Source organism: Hyperolius riggenbachi, chromosome 2, assembly GCF_040937935.1.
Source record: "Hyperolius riggenbachi isolate aHypRig1 chromosome 2, aHypRig1.pri, whole genome shotgun sequence".
Taxonomy (NCBI): domain Eukaryota; kingdom Metazoa; phylum Chordata; class Amphibia; order Anura; family Hyperoliidae; genus Hyperolius; species Hyperolius riggenbachi.
The window spans coordinates 6,239,737-6,266,411 of record NC_090647.1 but is presented as its reverse complement, the minus strand read 5'-3'; the positions used below and the strand labels follow the sequence as shown (position 1 = coordinate 6,266,411).

Genomic DNA, 26,675 nt, shown 5'->3' with positions numbered 1-26,675 from the left:
CTGGTACAGTCAGTCACTGGGAGACTGGGGTTTGAATTCTGAAGGGGGCGGGCCACAAACAGCCAATCAGATTTGTTTAATTTTAATAGGAAAATGCAACTTTTTGATGCCAAAGACCCCAAAGCTCATAAACATGGCCATTGAGTGACTGTATGTCAAGGATAGAAATAGTGGGCGGAGCCAACAACACATTTTTTCACATGGGAAAATATTAGGGATGGGACGAATCCACAATTTCTTCGAATCCGAATCCGGATCCGAATCTAAAAAGGTTCTCGAATATCTCGAACCTTTCGAATCCCGAATCTAACGAATCCTGCACATACGAATTGTGCGATCCGTGGTATAGTTGCCCGCAGTATAGGTAGCGAGGTAAAGGTGCCTTCAGTATAGCTAGCTAGGTATGGGTGCCTTCAATATTGGTAGCTTTCAGTATAGGTAGCAAGGTATATGGGCCTTCAGTATAGGTAGCAGGGTATATAGGCCTTCAGTATAGGTAGCAGGGTATATGTGCCTTCAGTATAGGTAGCAGGGTATATTTGCCTTCAGTATAGGTAGCAGGGTATATGTGCCTTCAGTATAGGTAGCAGGGTATATGGGCCTTCAGTATAGGTAGCAGGGTATATGGGTCTTCAGTATAGGTAGCAGGGTATAGGGGCCTTCAGTATAGATAGCAGGGTATATGTGCCTTCAGTATAGGTAGCAGGGTATATAGGCCTTCAGTATAGGTAGCAAGGTATATGTGCCTTCAGTATAGGTAGCAGGGCCGGGCCGAGGCATAGGCTGGAGAGGCTCCAGCCTCAGGGCGCAGTGTAGGAGGGGGCGCACAATTCATTTAGCTGTCATTCCTAATTGTGTTTGAAGCAGAAAGAAATAAGACAAGGGGATACATAGCAGTGACTGCAAGCCAGATAACTAGATATTAAGGTGTTGGGGAGGTTGTGGGCCCTGTGGCACCTCTTAGTCTAATAGCAATCAGTGTGTGATGGCTGGGGGGGAGGGATGGAGGGGCGCACTTTGGTGTCTCAGCCTTGGGTGCTGGAGGACCTTGTCCCGCCTCTGATAGGTAGCAGGGTATATGGGCCTTCAGTATAGGTAGCAGGGTATATGGGCCTTCAGTATAGGTAGCAGGGTATATAGGCCTTCAGTATAGGTAGCAGGGTATAGGGGCCTTCAGTATAGGTAGCAGGGTATATGGGCCTTCAGTATAGGTAGCAGGGTATATAGAGGCCTTAAGTATAGGTAGGTATGTAGGTAGGTATAGGGGCCTTTAGGTAGGTAAAGGGACCTTCAGTATAGGTAGCAGGGTATAGGGCCTTCAGTATAGTTAACAGGGTATATAGAGGCCTTAAGTATAGGTAGGTATGTAGGTAGGTATAGGGGCCTTTAGGTAGGTAAAGGGACCTTCAGTATAGGTAGCAGGGTATAGGGCCTTAAGTGTAGGTATGTAGGTAGGTAGGTATAGGGGCCTTTAGGTAGGTAGGTATAGGGGCCTTTAGGTAGGTAGGTAGGTACGTATAGGGGGCCTTTAGGTAGGTATAGTGGCCTGTAGGTAGGTAGGTAAGTATAGTGGCCGGTAGGTAGGTAGGTATAGTGTCCTGTAGGTAGGTAGGTAGTTAAAGGGACCTTCAGTATATGTAGCAGGGTATAGGGCCTTAAGTATAGGTAGGTATGTAGGTAGGTAGGTATAGGGGCCTTTAGGTAGGTAGGTATAGGGGCCTTTAGGTAGGTAGGCACGTATAGGGGGCCTTTAAGTAGGTAGGTAGGTATAGAGGCCTGTAGGTAGGTATAGGGGCCTTTAGGTAGGTAGGTAGGTAAGTATAGGGGCCTTTAGGTAGGAAGGTAGGTATAGGGGCCTTTAGGTAGGTAGGTAGGTAGGTACGTATAGGGGGCCTTTAGGTAGGTATAGTGGCCTGTAGGTAGGTAGGTAGGTATAGTGGCCGGTAGGTAGGTAGGTATAGTGTCCTGTAGGTAGGTAGGTAGTTAAAGGGACCTTCAGTATAGGTAGCAGGGTATAAGGCCTTAAGTATAGGTAGGTAAATAGGTAGGTAGGTATAGGGGCCTTTAGGTAGGTAGGCACGTATAGGGGGCCTTTAGGTAGGTAGGTATAGAGGCCTTTAGGTAGGTATAGGGGCCTTTAGGTAGGTAGGTACATATAGGGGGCCTTTAGGTAGGTATAGGGGCCTGTAGGTAGGTAGGTATAGTGGTAGGTAGGTAGTATAGGGGGCCTTTAGGTAGGTATAGGGGCCTGTAGGTAGGTAGGTATAGTGCCCGGTAGGTAGGTAGGTACGTATAGGGGGCCTTTAGGTAGGTATAGTGGCAGGTAGGTAGGTAAAGTGGTAGGTAGGTAGGTAGGTACGTATAGGGGGCCTTTAGGTAGGTATAGTGGCAGGTAGGTAGGTAAAGTGGTAGGTAGGTGTCGCTCACCCCCATGGCCTCTAGTGTTGGGCGAACAGTGTTCGCCACTGTTCGGGTTCTGCAGAACATCACCCTGTTCGGGTGATGTTCGAGTTCGGCCGAACACCTGACGGTGCTCGGCCAAACCGTTCGGCCATATGGCCGAACTAAGAGCGCATGGCCGAACGTTCCCCGAACGTTCGGCTAGCGCTGTGATTGGCCGAACGGGTCACGTGGTTCGGACCCGAACGCGCTCTGATTGGCCGAACTGTCACGTGGTTCGGGTAAATAAATACCCGAACCACGTCATATCTCCGCCATTTGTCTGTGGGTTTAGCTTTGGGTAGGCAGGCAGGGTAGTTCGCGCTCCAGCCACGCTAGCCAGGGTCCCCCCCAGTCATTGTGTGTCGCTGCTGGGAATAGTAGTACACCGCTCGCTCAGCATTCTGTTTACTGCCACTCTGTGTACCTCGCTCAGCCACACTATATAGCATTCTGTTTACTGCCACTCTGTGTCTGCTGGGAATAGTAGTACACCGCTTGCACAGCCACACTATATAGCATTCTGTTTACTGCCACTCTGTGTACCTCGCTCAGCCACACTATATAGCATTCTGTTTACTGCCACTCTGTGTCTGCTGGGAATAGTGGTACACCGCTCGCTCAGCCACACTATATAGCATTCTGTTCACTGTTCTGTGTCTGCTTGGAATAGTGGTACACCGCTCGTTCAGCCACACTATATAGCATTCTGTGTACTGTTCTGTGTCTGCTGGGAACAGTAGTACACCGCTCGTTCAGCCACACTATATAGCATTCTGTGTACTGTTCTGTGTCTGCTGGGAACAGTAGTACACCGCTCGCTCAGCCACACTATATAGCATTCTGTTCACTGTTCTGTGTCTGCTGGGAATAGTGGTACACCGCTCGCTCAGCCACACTATATAGCATTCTGTTCACTGTTCTGTGTCTGCTGGGAATAGTGGTACACCGCTCGCTCAGCCACACTATATAGCATTCTGTTTACTGTTCTGTGTCTGCTGGGAATAGTGGTACACCGCTCGCTCATCCACACTATATAGCATTCTGTTCACTGTTCTGTGTCTGCTGGGAATAGTGGTACACCGCTCGCTCAGCCACACTATATAGCATTCTGTTCACTGTTCTGTGTCTGCTGGGAATAGTGGTACACCGCTCGCTCAGCCACACTATATAGCATTCTGTTCACTGTTCTGTGTCTGCTGGGAATAGTGGTACACCGCTCGCTCAGCCACACTATATAGCATTCTGTTCACTGTTCTGTGTCTGCTGGGAATAGTGGTACACCGCTCGCTCAGCCACACTATATAGCATTCTGTTCACTGTTCTGTGTCTGCTGGGAATAGTGGTACACCGCTCGCTCAGCCACACTATATAGCATTCTGTTTACTGTTCTGTGTCTGCTGGGAATAGTGGTACACCGCTCGCTCATCCACACTATATAGCATTCTGTTCACTGTTCTGTGTCTGCTGGGAATAGTGGTACACCGCTCGCTCAGCCACACTATATAGCATTCTGTTCACTGTTCTGTGTCTGCTGGGAATAGTGGTACACCGCTCGCTCAGCCACACTATATAGCATTCTGTTCACTGTTCTGTGTCTGCTGGGAACAGTAGTACACCGCTCGTTCAGCCACACTATATAGCATTCTGTGTACTGTTCTGTGTCTGCTGGGAACAGTAGTACACCGCTCGTTCAGCCACACTATATAGCATTCTGTGTACTGTTCTGTGTCTGCTGGGAACAGTAGTACACCGCTCGTTCAGCCACACTATATAGCATTCTGTTCACTGTTCTGTGTCTGCTGGGAATAGTGGTACACCGCTCGCTCAGCCACACTATATAGCATTCTGTTCACTGTTCTGTGTCTGCTGGGAACAGTAGTACACCGCTCGTTCAGCCACACTATATAGCATTCTGTGTACTGTTCTGTGTCTGCTGGGAACAGTAGTACACCGCTCGTTCAGCCACACTATATAGCATTCTGTTCACTGTTCTGTGTCTGCTGGGAATAGTGGTACACCGCTCGCTCAGCCACACTATATAGCATTCTGTGTACTGTTCTGTGTCTGCTGGGAACAGTAGTACACCGCTCGTTCAGCCACACTATATAGCATTCTGTTCACTGTTCTGTGTCTGCTGGGAATAGTGGTACACCGCTCGCTCAGCCACACTATATAGCATTCTGTTCACTGTTCTGTGTCTGCTGGGAATAGTGGTACACCGCTCACCCGTCACTGTATAGCATTGTGCTCTGTGTCGCTGCTGGGAATAGTGGTACTGTATAGCATTTCTGTACTGCCACTGTACTGCTGCCAGTCAGCGTGTACTGTAAGGATAAGTGAAATGAGGAAGAAATCCGGTGAAAGAGGGAGGGGCAAGGGAAGAGGTGTTTCCCCTGACGGTTCACGTACAGGCCACAGGGGAGCACCCAAGAAAACCCACTCAATACCACCCATGTTGTCCAGGACAACAACCCTCACAAATCCAAAAGAACAGGACCAGATAATTACTTGGATGACCTCTCAAGCGTCCAGCAGTGGGTTAAGCAGCACCAGCACATCACGCACGAGGTCCGAGTCCTCAGCCAGTTACAAGGAGCCAGTGGGCACAAAGCTGACACAACCGGCAGCGACACCACGCACACAACTGCCAGATAACCAGTCCGATGAATTACCTCAGGACACAATGGGGTATTCGCAGGAGCTATTCCCAGCCCAACAAACTTCCACCTTTCAAAGGTCAATGGAGGAACAGCCAGAAATGTTGTGCCTGGATTCACAACCGTTAACTGTGGGAAATGTACCGCGCACTGAAATACGAGGCGAGTCCGAAGAGGACTCGGAAACCCAAATCCCAGAGCAATTTGGGCAGGAGGGGTTGCAATTGCAGGAGGTCGGCCGACAAGATCTGGAAGACGACGTTGGAGTGTGCTGCGCAGAGGTTGTTGTGGGGAGCTCTACTCCACGGCGGTGGCCCACAATGACATATGACGAGTTTGAGGAGATGGAAGAGGAGGGTATGGACAATGTGGACAGAGACCCAGATTTTGTTTGTGAACGAGAACATCGCCGTCGTAGCAGCAGCACAGATGAGTCTGTTGAAGAACACACTGCTGCACGAGTTCGCCTTGTGCCACAAGGTAGGCGGCGCGCAATTTCAGGCACCACAAGCGTGGAAGTTCAAGTGAGAGGCAAAAGAGGAGCAAACAGAAATCGCCAGCAAGGAGGCAGGTGCTCCAAAGTCTGGGCTTTCTTTGAAGACTGCACTGAGGATGTTACCATGGCGATTTGCAAGGTGTGCAAGACCCGCCTGAGCAGGGGGAAAAATATTAACAACCTCTCCACCACCAGCATGAGCCGTCACATGCTATCCAAACATCCCACTCTTTGGGCAAACGCGTCAGGACAGGGTACCAGAAACAACACTGCCTCCCTTGGGTTCACCAGACCCGCCTCAGCAGCAGCAGTAGCCCAGCCATTGCGTGGTTCACAACATTCACAAACATCAGACGACGCTGACACTGTCACTTTCCGGAGTAGTGCTCTTGAGGTCTCCCAGTGTTCATCAAACACAACAACCAACAGCCCTTCCGTGTGCAGCGCTACGGTTCAGTTGTCTGTGTCGGAGATGTTTGAGCGCAAGAGGAAATTGCCAGCAAATGACCCCCGGGCCGTGGCAGTAACAGCCAGCATAGCCAAGCTTCTGGCCTGCGAAATGCTGCCATATCGATTGGTGGAGACAAACAGCTTCAAGGGCATGATGTCAGTGGCCATCCCACGTTACGTGGTTCCCAGCCGCTACCACTTTGCACGCTCTGCAGTGCCTGAGTTGCATGAGCACGTGGTCAGCAAAATAACCCGAAGCTTGAAGAATGCCGTTGCCTGCAAGGTTCACCTCACCACTGACACCTGGACGAGTGCGTTCGGCCAGGGTAGATACATCTCCCTTACCGCGCACTGGGTGAACCTTGTGGAGCCTGGCAGCGATTCCTCACCTGCTACGGCACGGGTGTTGCCCACGCCACAAACAGCTGCACCGCCGTCCCTCCCACTGGATAACAGCAGCACCTACCTCTCTGACTCCTTCTCCTCCAACGCATCTCAAAGCTGTACCTCATCCGGAAACGCTAACCCAGCAGCAGTAGGATCGTGGAAGCAGTGCAGCACAGCTGTTGGCATGCGTCAGCAAGCGTTGCTGAAGCTAATCTGCCTTGGGGATAAGCAGCACACAGGGGAGGAAATTTGGAGGGGAATAAAGGAACAGACGGATTTGTGGCTGGCACCGCTGGACCTGAAACCGGGCATGGTTGTGTGTGATAATGGGAGTAATCTCATTCGCGCTTTAAGGTTGGCTAAGCTGACACACATCCCTTGCCTGGCGCACGTGATGAACCTAGTAGTTCAGCGGTTCCTGAGGACATACCCAGGCGTGCCCGATCTGCTGTTGAAGGTGCGTCGAGTGTCCAAACATTGTAGAAATTCCAGTACTGCTTCGGGGGCACTCGCCAAGATGCAGGAGCGCTTCAATCTCCCCCACCATCGCTTGCTGTGTGATGTCCCTACGCGCTGGAATTCTACGCTGCACATGCTAGCCCGCTTTTGCAAGCAGAAGAGTGCAGTGGTCCAGTACATGACGGCGCAGTACCGAGGCGCATCCGGCCAGCTGCCAAGCTTCTGTGGATCCGATTGGGCCAACATGTTGGACCTCTGCCAAGTCCTCCAAAATTTTGAGCAATCCACGTTGCTTGTGAGCAGTGACAACTCTTCAGTCAGCATTACCATACCACTGCTGTGTTTACTGAAGAGGTCGATGTTAAAAATCAAGGAAACAGCTGTCATGATGCAACTGGGGGAATCTGAAGGAGAAAACGATCAGCGTGATGGTACCAACATCAGGCCATCCGCCTCAGGGAACGCTGGCCCCAGCAGCTATGACGAAGAAGAGGAGGAGGAACAGCTGGAGTTGGAGCAGGAATTTCATGCCACCACTGACGAGGGCCAGAGCGGTGCACGTTGGACTTCCACAATTCAACGCGAATGGTCAGCAGAAGCAGACCAGGAGGAAGGTGACGACTATGATGCATCACAACAACTATCACAACGCTCACAAGAGGATGATGAGGATTCTGGTAGGACTCTGGCACACATGGCTCAATTCATGCTAGACTGCATTGAACGTGACCCACGCATTGTGCGCATTCTGGACAACACCAATTACTGGGTTTATACCCTTCTGGATCCACGGTACAAACACAATGTTCCAAAACTGCTTGAAGAAAGAGTCAGACAGGTCAAAATGGAAGAATACCAGCAGGCCCTTGTGGAGACTTTAGAGAGGAGATTGACATCCTCCCCCTCCTCTAGCCAGTTGTACGCAGACAGACTGACTTCCGCAAACCCAGGACGACCAGGAGGGCAGCAAACAACGCAAGCCGCAGCTAGTACCCAAAAGGGAATGGTATCGGCAGTGTCCTTGGAGTGGGAAAATTTTCTGACACCCATGCAGCCGCAGCCCACTGAACAGCAAGCGTGCAGATCCACCTCCAACACCGATCGCCTGGAGAAGATGGTCAAGGACTACATGTCAGATGGCGTAGCTGTGTCGAACCATCCATCTGCACCCTTCAACTATTGGGTATCGAAGCTAGACACCTGGCACGAACTGGCAATGTACGCAATAGAGGTGCTGGCTTGCCCGGCAGCCAGCGTTATGTCGGAACGCTGTTTCAGTGCTGCCGGAGGCATCGTCACAGATCGGCGTATCCGCCTCTCTACAGACAATGCAGACCGTCTGACTCAAATTAAAATGAATCAATCCTGGATTGGAAATGACTACGCAACACTCCAGGACCCCAACCAAGTAACATGACCAATGAACATCTGGGATGGTGTTGCGTTTCCGGGCCCTGTTTATTGAACCTCTCATCTGTATTACATTTATGACTGCATGGCGGCAAAAAGCATTGCTGCTATATCCGCACGCTTTTTGTCCACATGCAAGGCCTGGGTTGTTGTGTCTCACAAAGCGTGGCCTTCTCCTCCTGCGCCTGCTCCTGTTCCATCACGTCTGCTGCTGCTGGGTTAGCGTTGCCGCGTGGTCCCTGTTTATTGAACCACTTATCTTTATTACATTTATGACTGCATGGCGGTACAAAGCATGCTATCCGCACGCTTTTTGCCCTCATGCAAGGCCTGGGTTGTTGTGTCTCACAAAGCGTGGCCTTCTCCTCCTGCGCCTCCTCCTGTTCCATCACGTCTGCTGCTGCTGGGTTAGCGTTGCCGCGTGGTCCCTGTTTATTGAACCACTTATCTTTATTACATTTATGACTGCATGGCCGTACAAAGCCTGCTATCCGCACGCTTCTTGCCCTCATGCAAGGCCTGGGTTGTTGTGTCTCACAAAGCGTGGCCTTCTCCTCCTGCGCCTGCTCCTGTTCCATCACGTCTGCTGCTGCTGGGTTAGCGTTGCCGCGTGGTCCCTGTTTATTGAACCACTTATCTTTATTACATTTATGACTGCATGGCGGTACAAAGCCTGCTATCCGCACGCTTCTTGCCCTCATGCAAGGCCGGGGTTGTTGTGTCTCACAAAGCGTGGCCTTCTTCTCCTCCTGCGCCACCCTCCTCCTGTTCCATCACGTGTGCTGCTGCTGGGTTAGCGTTACCGGTCCCTTTTCCTGGAACCTCTTATATGTATTACATTTATGACTGCATGCCGACAAAAAACATGTTACCTGTGCAAAGAAAACAGACATTTCCCGCATTTAAAAGACAGTTTTCCCTTTGAAACTTTAAAATCGATTTTCTCAAAAACTATAAGCTCTTTTTGCTAATTTTTTTTTCCTCTTGTACCCACTCCCAAGGTGCACATACCCTGCAAATTTGGGGTATGTAGCATGTAAGGAGGCTTTACAAACCACAAAAGTTCGGGTCCCCATTGACTTCCATTATGTTCGGAGTTCGGGTCGAACACCCGAACATCGCGGCCATGTTCGGCCTGTTCGGCCCGAACCCGAACATCTAGATGTTCGCCCAACACTAATGGCCTCCTCCGTCCCCTGTGCCTCCTCGCTCACCCCTGCATAAGTATCAACTTACATGTCCAGTGGAGCGCAGACAGAGCGGCAGACCTCTTCCTTCCTTCTCGGTTCCCTCTAGTGGCCGGACCGGCTTTTACTGATGACGTCATTGTAAAAGCCGTCACTAGAGGGAACCAGGAAGTCAGCGAGAGGTCTGCCGCTCTGTCTGCGCTCCACTGGACGGGTGAGTTGATACAAAGTATGCGGGCGGCCGGGCGGAGGAGGCGCGGGGCGGTCGGAGGAGGCGCGGGTCGGAGGAGGACGAGTGCGAGCGGCGGATGCGCGGCGATGCAGCGTCGGGATTCGGCGGATTCGTAAAGTGGAAAATGGCGTCGGGATTCGAATCCACGAATCTCGAATATTTCCCAATATTCGAGGGATTCGTGGATTCGCCGGATTCGTCGTCCCATCTCTAGAAAATATAAACTACAGCCATTCTAAAGGTGGCCACTAACGGTCCAATTTCTAGCGAAAAATTGTTCGACCGATCAGAAATTCTGATCGGATTGGTTGAAAATCTCAGTTGATGGGCACAATCAATTATGAACGATTTAAAAAAAAAATTCCGACTGGATTTTTTTAAAAGTGAAATTTGGATTTTTTTGATTGGTTGTGATAGATAGGAAGCAAAGATTGGTTTGTTGATGGTGTTGTGAACGATTTTTCTTCCGATCAGAATTTCTGATCGCTCAAATGATTTTTTGCTAGAAATTGGACCATTAGTGGCCACCTTTACACTGTTAATGGCAGGGTTGTCAAACTTGACACAGTTGGTCACTGGGTGACTGGGATGATATGTTCTGGGGGTCTTGGGTCCCCCCAGAACACCTGGGCGGAGCTACAAACAGCAAATCAGATTCCACCCATTCAAGTCAATGGAAAAAATGTAAAAGGCTGCCATTCTCACAGTAATCAAGCCAGAGTCCCCACACATGGCACAGTTGGTCACTTGGTGACAGAGGTTACAAATCCAGGAAAAGTGGGCGGAGCATAAAACAGCCAATCAAATTTCAGCCGTTCATTTTAAATGGGAAAATGTAAACTGCAGCCATTCTTAGACTGTTAATCGCTGGGGTCTAAACTTGCCACACTTGGTCACTGGGTGACTGGGATTAATATTCAGGTAAGTGGGTGGTGCCTACAACAGCCAATCAAAATTCACATATTGATTTTCGAAGGGGAATATTTAAACTGCTGCTATTCTTACACTTTTAATGGCAGAGGCTTCAAACTTGCTACAGTCGGTCATTGGGTGACTGGGGTCCAAATTCACTAAAGGGGCGGGGCCACATACAGCCAATCAGATTTCCTTGGTGGATAAACTGCTTCCATTCACACATTTTTTGATGTCAGGAACCCAAAAGCTCACAAACTTGGTCATTGAGTGACTGTGTGTCAAGGTTACAAAAAGTGGGCGGAGCCAAAATAACTTTTACTGGGAAAATATAAACTGCAGCCATTCTTACACCGTTAATGGCGGGGTTCTCAAACTTTGCACAGTTGATAATTGGGTGACAGATTATGATCTTGGAAGGTGGGTGGAGCCTACAACAGCCAATAAAAATTCACCTTTTGATTTTTAAAGGGAATATTTCATCTGCTACCATTCTCTTATACTGTTAAAAGCAGATGCCTCAAACCTGGTACAGTTTGTCACTGGGTGACTAGGGTCCAAATTCAGGAAGGGGGCGGAGCCACAAACAGCCAGATTTGTTTATTTTTCAATGGGAATATACAAAGTATTAATACCAAGGACCCCAAAGCTGATAAACTTGATAATTGAGTGACTGTATGTCAAGGTTAGAAAAAGTGGGCGGTGCCAACAACTTCATTTTTTACATTGCAGGGTTCCCATACTTTACACAATTGGCCACTGGGTGACTGGGATGAATATTCAGAAATGTGGGTGGAGCCTACAACAGCCAATCAAAATGTACCTATTGATTTTCAAGGGGAATATTCACATTGCTACTATTCTTACACTGTTAGTGGTAGAGGCCTCAAACTTGATACAGTCAGTCATTGGGTGACTGGGGTCCAAATTCACTAAAGGGGTGGAGCCACAAACAGCCAATCAGATTTGTTAGATTGATTTCAGCCATTCTGTTATTGGCAAGGTTCTCAAACGTGACACAGTTGGCCACTGGGTGACTGGGACTAATATTCAGAAAAGTGGGTGGAGCCTACAGCAGCCAATCAAAATTCACCTTTTGATTTTCAAGGGGAATATTTACTTTGCTGCAATTCATGCACTCTTAAGGGCAGAGGCCTAACATCTGCTACAGTCAGTCACTGGGAGACTGGGGTTTAAATTCTGAAGGGATCGGGCCAAAAACAGACAATCAGATTTGTTTAATTGCAATGGTAAAATGCGACTTATTGATGCCAAAGACCCCAAAGCTCATAAAGTTGGTTGTTAAGTGACTGTATGTCAAGATTAGAAATAGTGGGCGGAGCCAAAAACAACTAACTTTTTACATGGGGAAATGTAAACTGCAGCTTTTCTTACACTGTTAATGGTAGGGTTCTCAAACTTCACACAGATGGTCACTGGGTGACTAGGATTAATATTCGGAAAAGTAGGTGGAGCCTACAAGAGCCAATCAAAATTTACCTATTGATTTTCAAGGGGAATATTGAAACTGCAGCCATTCTCACACTGTTAATAGCAGAGGCCTCAAACCTGCTACAGTCAGTCGTTGTTAAACAAAGTCTTCCAGAGACCAGAATAAATTATCTAAAAGGTTGTGGTTGTTTAATTAAGCATTATTGATCTCTCATGAATATTCAAAAATAAATCAATAAAGGTACAAATCTTAATTACATTATAAATAATTACAAAATATAAACACATTGATTGCTGAGTAATCTGTAGGTATATTAATAAAGGCCTATTGTTCTTGCTTGTATGTTTGCATGTGTGTGTGAAAGGCTGAAGGAAGAAGGAACCTGACTCCCGCCTAAAACTCCTTACATATGAAATTGTGTTAAGTGTTTGGAGTTCAAATTCAGTAAAGGGGTGGAGCCAAAAACAGCCAGATTTCTTTGCTGGATAAACTGCTTCCATTAGCACAATTTTGATGCCAGGAACCCAAAAGCTCACAAACTTGGTCATTGAGTAGTGACTTTGTGTCAAGGTCACACAAAGTGGGTGGAGTTAAAAACAGATTTTTCAGGGAAATTGTAAACTGCAGCCCTTCTTCACTGTTAATGGCAGGGTTCTCAAACTTAGCATAGCTGGTTACTGGGTGACTGGGATTAATATTCAGAAAAGTGGGTGGAGCCTAAAATGCCAATCAAAAATCACATGTCACTTTTCAAGGAGAATATTAAAATTGCTGCCATTCTTTCAATGTTAATGACACAGGCCTCAAACCCGGTACAGTTGGTCATTGGGTCACTGGGGTTCAAATTCAGAAAAGGGGACAGAGCCACAAACAGTGAATCAGATTTGTTTCATTTCATGGGAAAATACAAATTATTGATGCCAAGGACTCCAAAACTCACAAACTTGGGCATTGAGTAGTGACTTTGTGTCCAGGTTACAAAAAGTGGGCGGAGCCAAAACCAAATTTCACTAGGAAAGTGTAAACTGCAGCCCTTCTTACACTGTTTATTTCAGGGTTCCCAAACTTTGCCCAGATGGTCACCGAGTGACTGAGATTAATGATCAGGGAAGTGGGTGGAGCCGATAATAGCCAATCAAAATTTACCTGTTGATTTTCAAGTGGAATATTTCAATTGCTGCCATTTTTACACTGGTAATAGCAGATGCCTCAAACCTGCTACAGTTGGTCATTGGGTGACTGGGGTTCAAATGCTGGAGAGGGGTGGAGCCACAAACAGCCTATCTGATTTGTTTAATTTCTATGGGAATATACAAATTATTGATGCCAAGGACCCCAAAGCTCACAAACTTGGTCATTGAGTGTTTGTGTGTTAGGGTTAGAAAGTGGGCGGAGCCAACACCAGTCAAATACATACCTGGGCAACACCGGGTCATCAATGGGTGGGGACAAATACAAATTTCACTGGGAAAATGTAAACTGCAGCCATTCTGTTAATGGCAGGGTTTTTAAACTTTGCACAGTTGGTCAATGGATGACTGGAATTAATATTCAGAAAAGTGGGTGGAGCCTACAAAAGTGAATCAAACTTCACCTGTTGCTTTTCAAGGGGAATATTTAATTGCTACCATTCTTGAACTGTTAATGGCACAGGCCTCAAACCTGGTACAGTTGGTTATTGGGTGACTGGGGTTCAAATTCGGAAAAGGGGGTGGAGCCACACACAGCCAATCAGATTTGTTTCATTTCAATGCAGATTATTGATACCAAAAACCGCAAAGCTCACAAACTTGGTCAGTGAGTAATTGTGTGTTAGGGTTAGAAAAAGTAGGCGGAGCCAACACCAGCCAAATACTTACCCGGGCAACACCGGGCAATCAGCTAGTAATAATAATAATATAATGAAGCTAATAAAAGAAACACAATTGAAAAATGATTTTTTTTTTACAGGGATAGTCCCTCTTCGGGAACCCAATCAATCTGTCCCTCTTTCCTCCTTATTTGTCCCTCTTTCAGGACTGATGGACAGATCTGTGTAATATGTGTATACATAGCTCCCTCTGTCCCTCTTTCCCCCTCATGTGTCCCTCTTTCAGGACAGATGGACAGATCTGTGTAATATGTGTATACATAGCTCCCTCTGTCCCTCTTTCCCCCTCATGTGTCCCTCTTTCAGGACTGATGGACAGATCTGTGTAATATGTGTATACATAGCTCCACCTGTCCCTCTTTCCTCCTCATGTGTCCCTCTTTCAGGACAGATGGACAGATCTGTGTAATATGTGTATACATAGCTCCCCCTGTCCCCCTTTCCTCCTCATGTGTCCCTCTTTCAGGACAGATGGACAGATCTGTGTAATATGTGTATACATAGCTCCCCCTGTCCCTCTTTCCTCCTCATGTGTCCCTCTTTCAGGACTGATGGACAGATCTGTGTAATATGTGTATACATAGCTCCCCCTGTCCCTCTTTCCCCCTCATGTGTCCCTCTTTCAGGACTGATGCACAGATCTGTGTAATATGTGTATACATAGCTCCCCCTGTCCCTCTTTCCTCCTCATGTGTCCCTCTTTCAGGACTGATGTATAGATCTGTGTAATATGCGTATACATAGCTCCCCCTGTCCCTCTTTCCCCCTCATGTGTCCCTCTTTCAAGACTGATAGACAGATCTGTGTAATATGTGTATACATAGCTCCCCTCTGTCCCGCTTTCCCCCTCATGTGTCCCTCTTTCAGGACTGATGGACAGATCTGTGTAATATGTGTATACATAGCTCCCTCTGTCCCTCTTTCCTCCTCATGTGTCCCTCTTTCAGGACTGATGGACAGATCTGTGTAATATGTGTATACATAGCTCCCTCTGTCCCTCTTTCTCCCTCATGTGTCCCTCTTTCAGGACTGATGGACAGTTCTGTGTAATATGTGTATACATAGCTCCCCTCTGTCCCTCTTTCCTCCTCATGTGTCCCTCTTTCAGGACAGATGGACAGATCTGTGTAATATGTGTATACATAGCTCCCTCTGTCCCTCTTTCCTCCTCATGTGTCCCTCTTTCAGGACTGATGGACAGTTCTGTGTAATATGTGTATACATAGCTCCCCTCTGTCCCTCTTTCCCCCTCATGTGTCCCTCTTTCAAGACTGATGGACAGATCTGTGTAATATGTGTATACACAGCTCCCTCTGTCCCGCTTTCCCCCTCATGTGTCCCTCTTTCAGGACTGATGGACAGATCTGTGTAATATGTGTATACATAGCTCCCCTCTGTCCCTCTTTCCCCCTCATGTGTCCCTCTTTCAGGACTGATGGACAGATCTGTGTAATATGTGTATACATTGCCCCCTGTCCCTCTTTCCTCCTCATGTGTCCCTCTTTCAGGACTGAGGGACAGATCTGTGTAATATGTGTATACATAGCTCCCTCTGTCCCTCTTTCCTCCTCATGTGTCCCTCTTTCAGGACTGATGTACAGATCTGTGTAATATGTGTATACATAGCTCCCTCTGTCCCTCTTTCCTCCTCATGTGTCCCTCTTTCAGGACTGATGGACAGATCTGTGTAATGTGTGTATACATAGCTCCCCCTGTCCCTCTTTCCTCCTCATGTGTCCCTCTTTCAGGACTAATGTACAGATCTGTGTAATATGTGTATACATAGCTCCCCCTGTCCCTCTTTCCTCCTCATGTGTCCCTCTTTCAGGACTGATGGACAGATCTGTGTAATATGTGTATACATAGCTTCCTCTGTCCCCCTTTTCTCCTCATGTGTCCCTCTTTCAGGACTGATGTACAGATCTGTGTAATATGTGTATACATAGCTCCCCCTGTCCCTCTTTCCTCCTCATGTGTCCCTCTTTCAGGACTGATGGGCAGATCTGTGTAATATGTGTATACATAGCTCCCTCTGTCCCTCTTTCCTCCTCATGTGTCCCTCTTTCAGGACTGATGGACAGATCTATGTAATATATGTATACATAGCTTCCTCTGTCCCCCTTTTCTCCTCATGTGTCCCTCTTTCAGGACTGATGTACAGATCTGTGTAATATGTGTATACATAGCTCCCCCTGTCCCTCTTTCCTCCTCATGTGTCCCTCTTTCAGGACTGATGGGCAGATCTGTGTAATATGTGTATACATAGCTCCCCCTGTCCCTCTTTCCTCCTCATATGTCCCTCTTTCAGGACTGATGGCCAGATCTGTGTAATATGTGTATACATAGCTCCCCCTGTCCCTCTTTCCTCCTCATGTGTCCCTCTTTCAGGACTAATGGACAGATCTGTGTAATATGTGTATACATAGCTCCCCCTGTCCCTCTTTCCTCCTCATGTGTCCCTCTTTCAGGACTGATGGACAGATCTGTGTAATATGTGTATACATAGCTCTCTCTGTCCCTCTTTCCTCCTCATGTGTCCCTCTTTCAGGACTGATGGACAGATCTGTGTAATATGTGTATACATAGCTCCACCTGTCCCTCTTCCCCCCTCATGTGTCCCTCTTTCAGGACTGATGGACGGATCTGTACAATATGTGTATACATAGCTCCCCCTGTCCCTCTTTCCTCCTCATATGTCCCTCTTTCAGGACTGATGGGCAGATCTGTGTAATATGTGTATACATAGCTCCCCCTGTCCCTCTTTCCTCCTCATGTGTCCCTCTTTCAGGACTTATGGACAGATCTGTGTAATATGTGTATACATAGCTCCCCCTGTCCCTCTTTCCTCCTCATGTGTCCCTCTTTCAGGACTGATGGACAGATCTGTGTAATATGTGTATACATAGCTCCCCCTGTCCCCCTTTCCTCCTCATGTGTCCCTCTTTCAGGGCTGATGGACAGATCTGTGTAATATGTGTATACATAGCTCCCCCTGTCCCTCTTTCCTCCTCATGTGTCCCTCTTTCAGGACTGATGGACAGATCTGTGTAATATGTGTATACATAGCTTCCCCTGTCCCTCTTTCCTCCTCATGTGTCCCTCTTTCCGGACTGATGTACAGATCTGTGCAATATGTGTATACATAGCTCCCCCTGTCCCTCTTTCCTCCTCATGTGTCCCTCTTTCAGTACTGATGGGCAGATCTGTGTAATATGTGTATACATAGCTCCCCCTGTCCCTCTTTCCTCCTCATGTGTCCCTCTTTCTGGACTGATGGACAGATCTGTGTAATATGTGTATACATAGCTCCCCCTGTCCCTCTTTCCTCCTCATATGTCCCTCTTTCAGGACTGATGGACAGATATGTGTAAATATAAGTATTCTTCTACTGAATAATGTGTTATAATTGACTGTAAACGTTATTCTCATCCTGTATATTTATAAACTTCTTATTTATTATCAATGCTCATATGAAGGAAAAATTCTGATGACAGAAAAGGTCAGTGTGACGACAAGACAAAGAACATTTATATCACACTTTTCCCCTAGCAGTGCAATATCCAGCCAGCGTGGTCTGAATTATAAAATGATGTTTTCTGCTTCTGTGATATATATGACTAGGGGTGTGGCAGGGTATGATTAGGGGTGTGGCAGGGGCATGATTAGGGGTGTGGCAGCAGCATTATTTGAGGTTTAGCAGGGGCATGATTAGGGGTGTGGCAGGAGAATGATTTGGGGTGTGGCAGGGGCATGATTAGGGGTGTGGCAGGGACATGATTAGGGGTGTGGCAGGGACACGAGTAGGGGTGTGGCAGGGACACGAGTAGGGGTGTGACAGGGACATGATTATGGGTGTGGCAGGGGCATGATTAGGGGTGTGGCAGGGACATGAGCAGGGGTGTGGCAGGGACATGAGCAGGGGTGTGACAGGGACATGATTATGGGTGTGGCAGGGCATGATTAGGGGTGTGGCAGGGACATGAGCAGGGGTGTGGCAGGGACATGAGCAGGGGTTTGACAGTGACATGATTATGGGTGTGGCAGGGGCATGATTATGGGTGTGGCAGGGACATGAGCAGGGGTGTGACAGAGACATCAAAAGATCTGTTCCTGCAAAAGATCAATTCCTGCAAAATGCATTCATAGTCTATAGTATCTGCAGATCTCATACAAACCTTGTTTAACAGACATTCATCTGTAGATCAGATCCACCAGGATGGATTTTCAGATCTTCAGATGATTGTCTGATCTGCAGATGAATGTCAGTTAAACAAGGTGTGTATGATGATCTGCAGATATCAAAGACTATGAATGCATTTTGCAGGAACGGATCTTTTGCAGGAACAGATCTTTTGCAGATAATGATCTTTTGAATGTGTACAGCATCTTTGTGTGCAGCATCTTGCAAAGATTTCTGTCTGATGGGGAGTTCAGCTCAATAGAATTGACTGTGTAGGTATGGCTCTCATACTACATGGAAGGGGGTAAGATTTCTGTCTGATGGGGAGTTCAGCTCAATAGAATAGACTGTGTAGGTGTGGCTCTCATACTACATGGAAGGGGGTAAGATTTCTGTCTGATGGGGAGTTCAGCTCCATAGAATAGACTGTGTAGGTATGGCTCTCATACTACATGGAAGGGGGTAAAATTGGTCTTATATCTTTCATTTATCTTTTCAAGTGTGTACACACCATTAGAATGGCAGCAGTTTAAATATTCCCCTTGAAAATCAACATTTGAATTTTGATTGGCTCTTTTAGGCTCCACCTCTTTCCTGAATATTAATCCCTTTCATTCATTGGCCAAGTGTGCCAAATTTGACAACCCTGTGATTAATAGTCTAAGAATGGCTGCAGTTTACATTTTCCCTTTGAAAATGAATGGCTGAAATTTTATTGGCTGTTTAATGCTCCACCCACTTTTCCTGGATTTGTAACCTCAGTCACAAAGTAACCAACTGTGCCAGGTCTGGGGACTCTGGCTTGATTACTGTGAGAATGGCAGCCTTTTCCATTTTTCCCATTGACATGAATGGGTGAAATCTGATTGGCTGTGTGTAGCTCCGCCCAGGTGGGCAGAAGGGTCACGAGACCTTCAGAGCATATCATCCCAGGTAGTAAGGGATCTGTATACCAAGTTTTGTTGAAATTGGTCAAGGCGTTTTCGAGTGATCGCGGCACATACATGCATACATACACAAACACACACACACATATATCCAATTTTATATATACAGATTTTAGACACACAGGCCCATATGCGGACGTCAGAACTCCTCTCTGCTCTAAGGGCCCGTTTTCACTTGTGCAGTGCGAATTTGTTGCGGAACACGCAAAAACAAATTTGCATTCGGATGTGAATTTGTACGCAGTGTGTGATAACGGAAGCAATCTGTTGGTGGCGTTGAGGTTGGGCAAGTTAACACATGTGCCCTGCTTGGCACATGTGTTGAATCTCATTATATAATGATTTAGTTGTAAGTACCCAAGCATACAGGAGGTCCTCCAGCAGTCCAGGAAGGTATGTATTCATTTCAGGCGTTCCACGGCGCGCTTTTCAGACATTCAGCAGGAAAAGAACCTGCAAGTGGGGCGTTTAATTTGCAACAGCCCGACTCGCTGAAATTCAAGCTCCTCATGTTCGACCGCCTGCTCCAACAAGAAAAAGCTGTCAACGAGTGTCTGTATACGAGTACGGTGGTAGGACAACCTGAGGCAAAAGATGGGGTAGGAGGCAGTTTACATCCAAACAGCAGTTCTGGGAGACTATTCTGACATCTTGCAAAGAAATTAAGCAGAAACTCTCAGAAAACTCACAAGTTCAGTGGATGCAAGAATTGTAAAGTTACTATCAAATAAGGGGTCCTATGCCCATATGTAACTTGACCTGTTAAGATGTTTTGATTGAAATAGCTTTTGATTTCAGTAAATAATGTGACCTCCTAATGCTGCAAATTCAACAAATGACCCTTTTCAGTTCCTTACAACCTATAAAATCTCTTGATTACTGTTGTGTGTAATAATTTGGAACAGTGCTTTTTATTTTTATTTTTTAAAAACATACTGTTATCATTATGAGGTTTGTTCAGTAACTTATTATAGGCTACTGATGGATGACTCAAAAACATATTCTGACTACCACTTGCATTAACTATTTAGCAAAATAAGAGTCAATATAATTTGCTTAATAATTTGGAATGCAGTGTAAATAATCTACATCACTTTGACATTTCTGCATAGAATACATGAAACATATGAAGCAATCTGTTTCTGAAAGTTTTATTGCTGCAATATTAAATATTTACATGTTTTTGGTTGAGACATTCAGAAAATTCTACTTTTTTTTTTTCTTCATTTTTTAAGAATATTTTCTCTAAAAAAACAAGCAAATTACAAATTTAATTAAATGGTATCAAAAGAAAGCCCCATTTGTTCTGAAAAGAAACAAGACTGAGGCCGGCTGCACACCTACTAATTGCAGCACCGCACCACAGGAATCAGCCGTCATATGACCCTGTGTCACGGTGCGGCATCATATTCATAGGCCCGCCCCCAGCTCAGTGACGTACTCCTTGCTGGACAGGAAGTATGTCACTGGGATACCCATCAGTCTGTGTGTCGCACCGCGCTCCCGACCTGCACACATACTTCGTCGCCCATTGACTTTGTGTCGTCATTGCGGCAATTTAGATACTTCTGGCGCATCCTGTCACATCGCGGGAAGTGCGCAAGTCTCACGGCGGGAATGTGGTGGGTGAAGAGTAATGCAGGGCGACGCAGCGTGCAAGTGTGCAAAGGGCCGAAATGAAATTGCCAGAGATCTTTCAACTCAAGCAGGGGCATTTCAAAAGTTTGAAAATTGTCACAGTCTTTAAGAATTATTTATAATTATTTTTTCAGATCATGTTATTAACATCTTGACTACAATTGAAAGTACAAAAAGACTCACTGTGGTATCTACAGCTACTCCAACAACGACTAGCACAACTACAACACCAACCACAACACCAACAACTACAAGCACAACCGCTACAACTGCCGCAGTCACATACATAACAGGTAAGTCTGTAACCGGTACAGCTATCAAAACACAACACACAAATCTTGCCAATTATCTAACCTTGTTGTTCCCTCAACTATGAAGGTGGCTGTACATCAGGCGACTTGGCGGCCAATCGACCATCCGATTCCAATTATTATAATCAAATTGAATTAAAATTGGTGCCGCAAAATGCATGCCCGGTCAACAATGCAACCAATTTGGGGCCAAAATTGGTTGCATTAATCGATCGGGCATGCTGCAAGATCTCGGGCCATGGCAGTTGGTTGGGTGCACGGTGTTAATGGCAAGCACTGGAGTAACAATAGAGGAAGCCGCCCCTGCCCCCATGGGGGGGCCCGCCCCCCCCCCCCCTGGGGCCCTCTCATGGCCCCCCTCCCTCACCTCTGGCTCTCCCCTCCTGCATCTATCTAAGGGGCAGCAGCGGCGGCGGCGGCGGCAGCTATAATTACCTCCATTCACCACGGAGGTCTCCAATCTGCAAGGGCTTCACATTACTTCCTGTAACAGGAAGTAATGTGAAGCCCTTGCAGATTGGAGAGACCTTCGGTGGTAAATGGAGGTAATTATAGCTGCTGCCGCCGCTGCTGCCCCTTAGATAGATGCAGGAGGGGAGTGCAGAGGGTAGAGCCCGAGGTGAGGGAGGGGGGGACTGTCCCCCCTCCCCGCTGATGTGCAAAGCTCTCCCCTCATGCTGTGACCCCTCCTGCCCCCCCCCAAAATGGCCATGAGTGGGCCCCAGGGGGGAGCAGCTCAAATTCTTGCAGGGGGGCCTGGGGACTTCTAGTTACGCCCCTGATGGCAAGCGATATCAGAATGAGCGTTGAAACTCCCGGCGCTGGTTATGTATGTATAAATGTGTATGTACATGTATGTGTATGTGCATTTATACATTATCTGTCCTTCTTTTCAATGCCCGTCCTCTTCTGAATCCGCCGCTGCCCGTTACATTTCCCATACATGCTGACAGCGCACAGCACATACATACACACTTATACATAAGGGAATAGTGGCGGGCTTAGACGATTCCCGAGAGATTTCAAGCTGAAATTGATCGAGTATTGGCCTGCAGTGTATGGGAAGCTGACAAATCTCTCTCTAATCAGATTAGATCAGAGAGAGATTTGTCTCTTAATCGAATCTGCCCATCATCGCTAGATGTATGGCTACCTTAACCACTTAAAGAGACACTGAAGCGGAAAAAAATATATGATATAATGAATTGGTTGTGTACTATGAATAATTACTAGAAGATTAGCAGCAAAGAAAATATTCTCATACTTTTATTTTCAGGTATATAGTGTTTTTTCTAACATTGCATGATTCTATAATATGTGCAGATTACACAACACTCAGCATTCAAAATTAAGGCAGCCATACACTGGTCGATGTGCCATCAGATCGACCAGCTGACAGATCCCTATCTGATCGAATCTGATCAGAGAGGGATCGTATGGCTGCCTTTCCTGCAAACAGATTGTGAATCGATTTCAGCCTGAAACCGATCACAATCTGTTGTGGTGGTGCTGCCGCCGCTCCCCCCGCCGGTATACATTACCTGAGGCTGGCTCCCGGGCGTGATGTCCCCGTCATGTGGCACCTCCGGCTCCGGCATCCGCATAGAACTTAAGCTATCACACCAGTGACAGCGGAAGTTCAAATAGAGCGCCCTCTAGTTGTACTTCCGCTGTCACTGGCATGACAGCGGAAGTTATGCGAGGATGCCGGAGGCGCCATGACGGGAGCAGTGACGGACGGGATGCCCGGGAGCCAGCCTCAGGTAATGTATACCTGATCGGATCGGCCGCCGCTAGCGACGCGCTCCCTACCCGCGGGCGATCGAGGGTAATTTCCCGCACGGCGCGATCGACGGACCGATCCGATTTCGGGAGGAAATCGGATCGGCGGGTGCGTGTTGCGCGAACGATTGGCAGCAGATTCGATCCCAGTGATCGAATCTGCTGTCGAAACTGCCGCAAATCGGGCCAGTGTATGGCCACCTTTAGTCTTTCAGAGCAGTCTGTGACGTAATGAACTCTCCTCTGGCAGAGGAAAAGTAAACAGTTCAATTACAGTTGAGATAATAAAAGTCAGATAACAGCCCTCTCCACGACTAACTTAGTCGGAGAGCTTAATGGCTTGTTTGCATAGAGATAACAACTGGAGTTTCTCAACTCTTCCTGTACTGGAAACAATTAGACTGATGTATCTGATCTTAATGTTTAATTTCTTAGCTGTACTACACATACAAATCATAATATCATCATTTTTTTTTCGCTTCAGTGTCTCTTTAAGGACCACGGTCTTAAACGCCCCTAGTGACCAGGCTATATTTGACAATTAAGGCCACTGCAGCATTAAGGGCTCACTGTGGGGCCGCACAATTCAGCACACAAGTGATTCCCCCCCCCCTTTCTGCCCACCAACAGAGTTTTCTGTTGGTGGGCTATGATCGCTCCCAGGATGTTCATTTTATTTTATTTTTTTTGTAAGTATTTATTTCTCGTTTTTTATAATACATTTCCACTTTTTTTTTCCTTTTTGTTCCAAGCCCTCCCTCCCTCCCTCTCCCTGCCTCCCCCCTGTAAGAAATCTTATCTCACTCAGCCTGGCTCTATTGATGAGAAGCTTGTTATCACCCCTCCCACATTCCTGCTCCTCACTGATTGGCTGAGGGCAGTTCAGTGCAAAGCTGCTGCAACCTGATCTTGCTGTGCTCACATGTTTACAAAGCAAGCTAGATATGACAGTTTCTAGGTGAAGGGAGAAAATGACATCAGAATTGGCTTCAGTCAGAGGGAAGCAAGATGGCAAATGCCAGGAACAGAACTCCCTTTATTTACTATATAAAATTAGCTGAAATAAAGCAATTTTTATTGTTGTGTTGGAAGCTTTGAGAGCTGGATTTCTCAGTCACAATCACCATTGCCTGATCAGATGGGACATCTTACAGCTCTTGTGTTTCTCTTGGCCAGTATAAGAGGATAAGAGGCTGTGGGCAAATGGGGGTAGGGGGTGGGGAGGATTACTAAATAAAAAATAGAATCTAACCAATTTCTTATTTTTTTCTCTCTTCCAGGTCTCACCCTATGTAAGTATGTCACTCTCTCTGTTCTTGTAGAACCAAATGATGATAATCATTATTATTATTAGATGATTGATGATGATTGATGATAAGTGGGATGGTATGTGGGGAATAATGAGGGAATATGCAGAGGGAATAACCTGTGTGGAGCATTATATGACTGGAGGGACACAGAGACCGGACCAGGAAGGCTCTATTAGATGCAGAACCTTCTATTTAGGTAAGCATGTAAGTCTTTGTCTCGCTTCAGGGTTGCTCTGAGAGTTTCTGTACAACACACCAAGGACCATCAGAAGCAATAGCTGCATTGGGTATCGGGATACAGAGACCTTAGATGCTGTGCCATCAGGTGAGGAGGAGGTTCCACTGGTGCAGCTTTAAGGACTCCACTGGAACAAAGGGAAAAAAAAGGCCGTGCTCACAGTGTGTACTGGAAATGGCTCTTAAGGTGGCCACTAATGATCCAATTTCTAGCGAAAAATCTTTCGAGCGATCAGAAATTCTGATCAGAAGTGAAATATTATAATACATTGTTCACTACACCAAACAAACCAATCTCTACTTCCTATCTATCACAACCAACAAGAAAATCCAAATTTTGGTACGTCGAAAATTCATTCGGACGACATTTTTTTCACTCGTTCATAATCGATTGTGTCCATCAACGGATGTTATTTACAACCAATCCGATCAGAATTTCTGGTCACTCAAACAATTTTTCACTAGAAATTGGACAGTTAGTGGCCACTTTTAGCCGACAGGACAGGTCTCACCTGGTCTGCGAGGTTGTGCAGGTGATAGGTAGAGTTGGGCCGAACCTCCGATTTTAGGTTCGCGAACCGGGTTCGCGAACTTCCGCGGAAGGTTTGCGAACCGCAATAGACTTCAATGGGGATGCGAACTTTGAAAAAAAAAAATTATGCTAGCCACAAAAGTGATGGAAAAGATGTTTCAAGGGGTCTAACACCTGGAGGGGGGCATGGCGGAGTGGGATACACGCCCAAAGCCCCCGGGAAAAATCTGGATTTGACGCAAAGCAGCGTTTTAAGGGCAGAAATCACATTGAATGCTAAATGACAGGCCTAAAGTGCTTTAAAACATCTTGCATGTGTATACATCAATCAGGTAGTGTAATTAAGGTACTGCTTCACACTGACACACCAAACTCACCGTTTAACGCACCGCAAACAGCTGTTTGTGTAGTGACGGCCGTGCTGGACTGGTGCGCACCATGGCGAGAGTGCAGGTTTTGGTGGCTTTACAGCCCATATGGTCGCCTGGCTGATGTAGCTGAATGACATAACAGTGACTGTCCAGCTGATCAAATTTGGTCTGACCACAATGAAGCAACGACCTTATTATCTTTTGTGTGCCCCCCGAGACACTCATCTAGGCGCCGGTCATTGCTTCATTGTGATACGCAAGTCCCTTCACCACGGCAAGGTAATGATCACGAAGGGGAATGGGCGCATGTACATGCCTTTTCTTTTGTTGTTGCAGCTGCCCGCAGTGCAGCCAGAATAATTAGGCAGTCATGTACACGCACCAGAAAAATTATTACAGCGGCCGCTGCTAGCAGCGGCCTAAAAAATTCAGCAATCCGCCTGGAGTCCCGGACCCTGTTGGTGGTGGCGGAGAAGGTAGTCAAGCGGCCTGCAGGCAGACATGCTGTGTGGAGGGACTGGGAGCGACTTAGTCTTCTTGGGGCAGGCCAGGCAGCCAGTCACACGGCGTGCAGGCAGAGATGCTGTGTGTGCGGGGACTGACTTAGTCTTGGGGCGGGCAGCAGCCCTCCGGGATCCATGCCTCATTCATTTTGATAAAGGTGAGGTACTTAACACTTTTGTGACTTAGGCGACTTCTCTTCTCAGTGACAATGCCTCCAGCTGCGCTGAAGGTCCTTTCTGACAGGACGCTTGCGGCAGGGCAGGAGAGAAGTTGGATGGCAAATTGGGACAGCTCTGGCCACAGGTCAAGCCTGCGCACCCAGTAGTTCAAGGGTTCCTCATCGCTGTTCACAGCAGTGTCTGCATCCACACTTAACCACTTGCCGAAAGCAACGCTTATACCGTGCGTCGGCAAAGTGGCAGCTGCAGGACCAGCGACGCAGTATTGCGTCGCCAGCTGCAGGCTGATTAATCCTGTCAATTCACGGCGGGGGGCTCCGTGAATAGCCTGCGGGCCGCCGATGGCGGCTCGCAGGCTAGATGTAAACACAAGCGGAAATAATCCGCTTTGTTTACATTTGTACGGCGCTGCTGCGCAGCAGCGCCGTTAGGCAGATCGGCGATCCCCGGCCAATCAGCGGCCGGGGATCGCCGCCATGTGACAGGAGACAGCCTGTCACTGGCTGCACAGGACGGATAGCGTCCTGTGCAGCCTGGATCTCCAGGGGGGGCCAGGTAGGAGAGGGAGGGGGAGGATTTTGCCGCGGAGGGGGGCTTTGAGGTGCCCCCCCCCGCAACACCCGGCAGGCAGGAGCGATCAGACCCCCCCAGCACATCATCCCCCTAGTGGGGAAAAAAGGGGGGTGATCTGGTCGCTCTGCCTGCACGCTGATCTGTGCTGGGGGCTGC

The 26,675-nt window shown here is 47.4% G+C and overlaps 1 protein-coding gene across 1 annotated transcript in view; it reads left to right on the top strand.

The window, feature by feature from the left end:
• LOC137542147 (uromodulin-like) overlaps positions 1 to 24,145 on the top strand; it is a 43,234-nt gene extending 19,089 nt beyond the window's left edge. The window contains exons 5-7 of the mRNA XM_068263862.1: positions 20,855 to 21,013; positions 21,525 to 21,576; positions 24,136 to 24,145. Coding sequence (XP_068119963.1) covers positions 20,855 to 21,013; positions 21,525 to 21,576; positions 24,136 to 24,145 — 221 coding nt within the window. The remainder of the gene's footprint in view (positions 1 to 20,854; positions 21,014 to 21,524; positions 21,577 to 24,135) is intronic.
• The last annotated feature ends 2,530 nt before the right edge of the window (positions 24,146 to 26,675 follow it).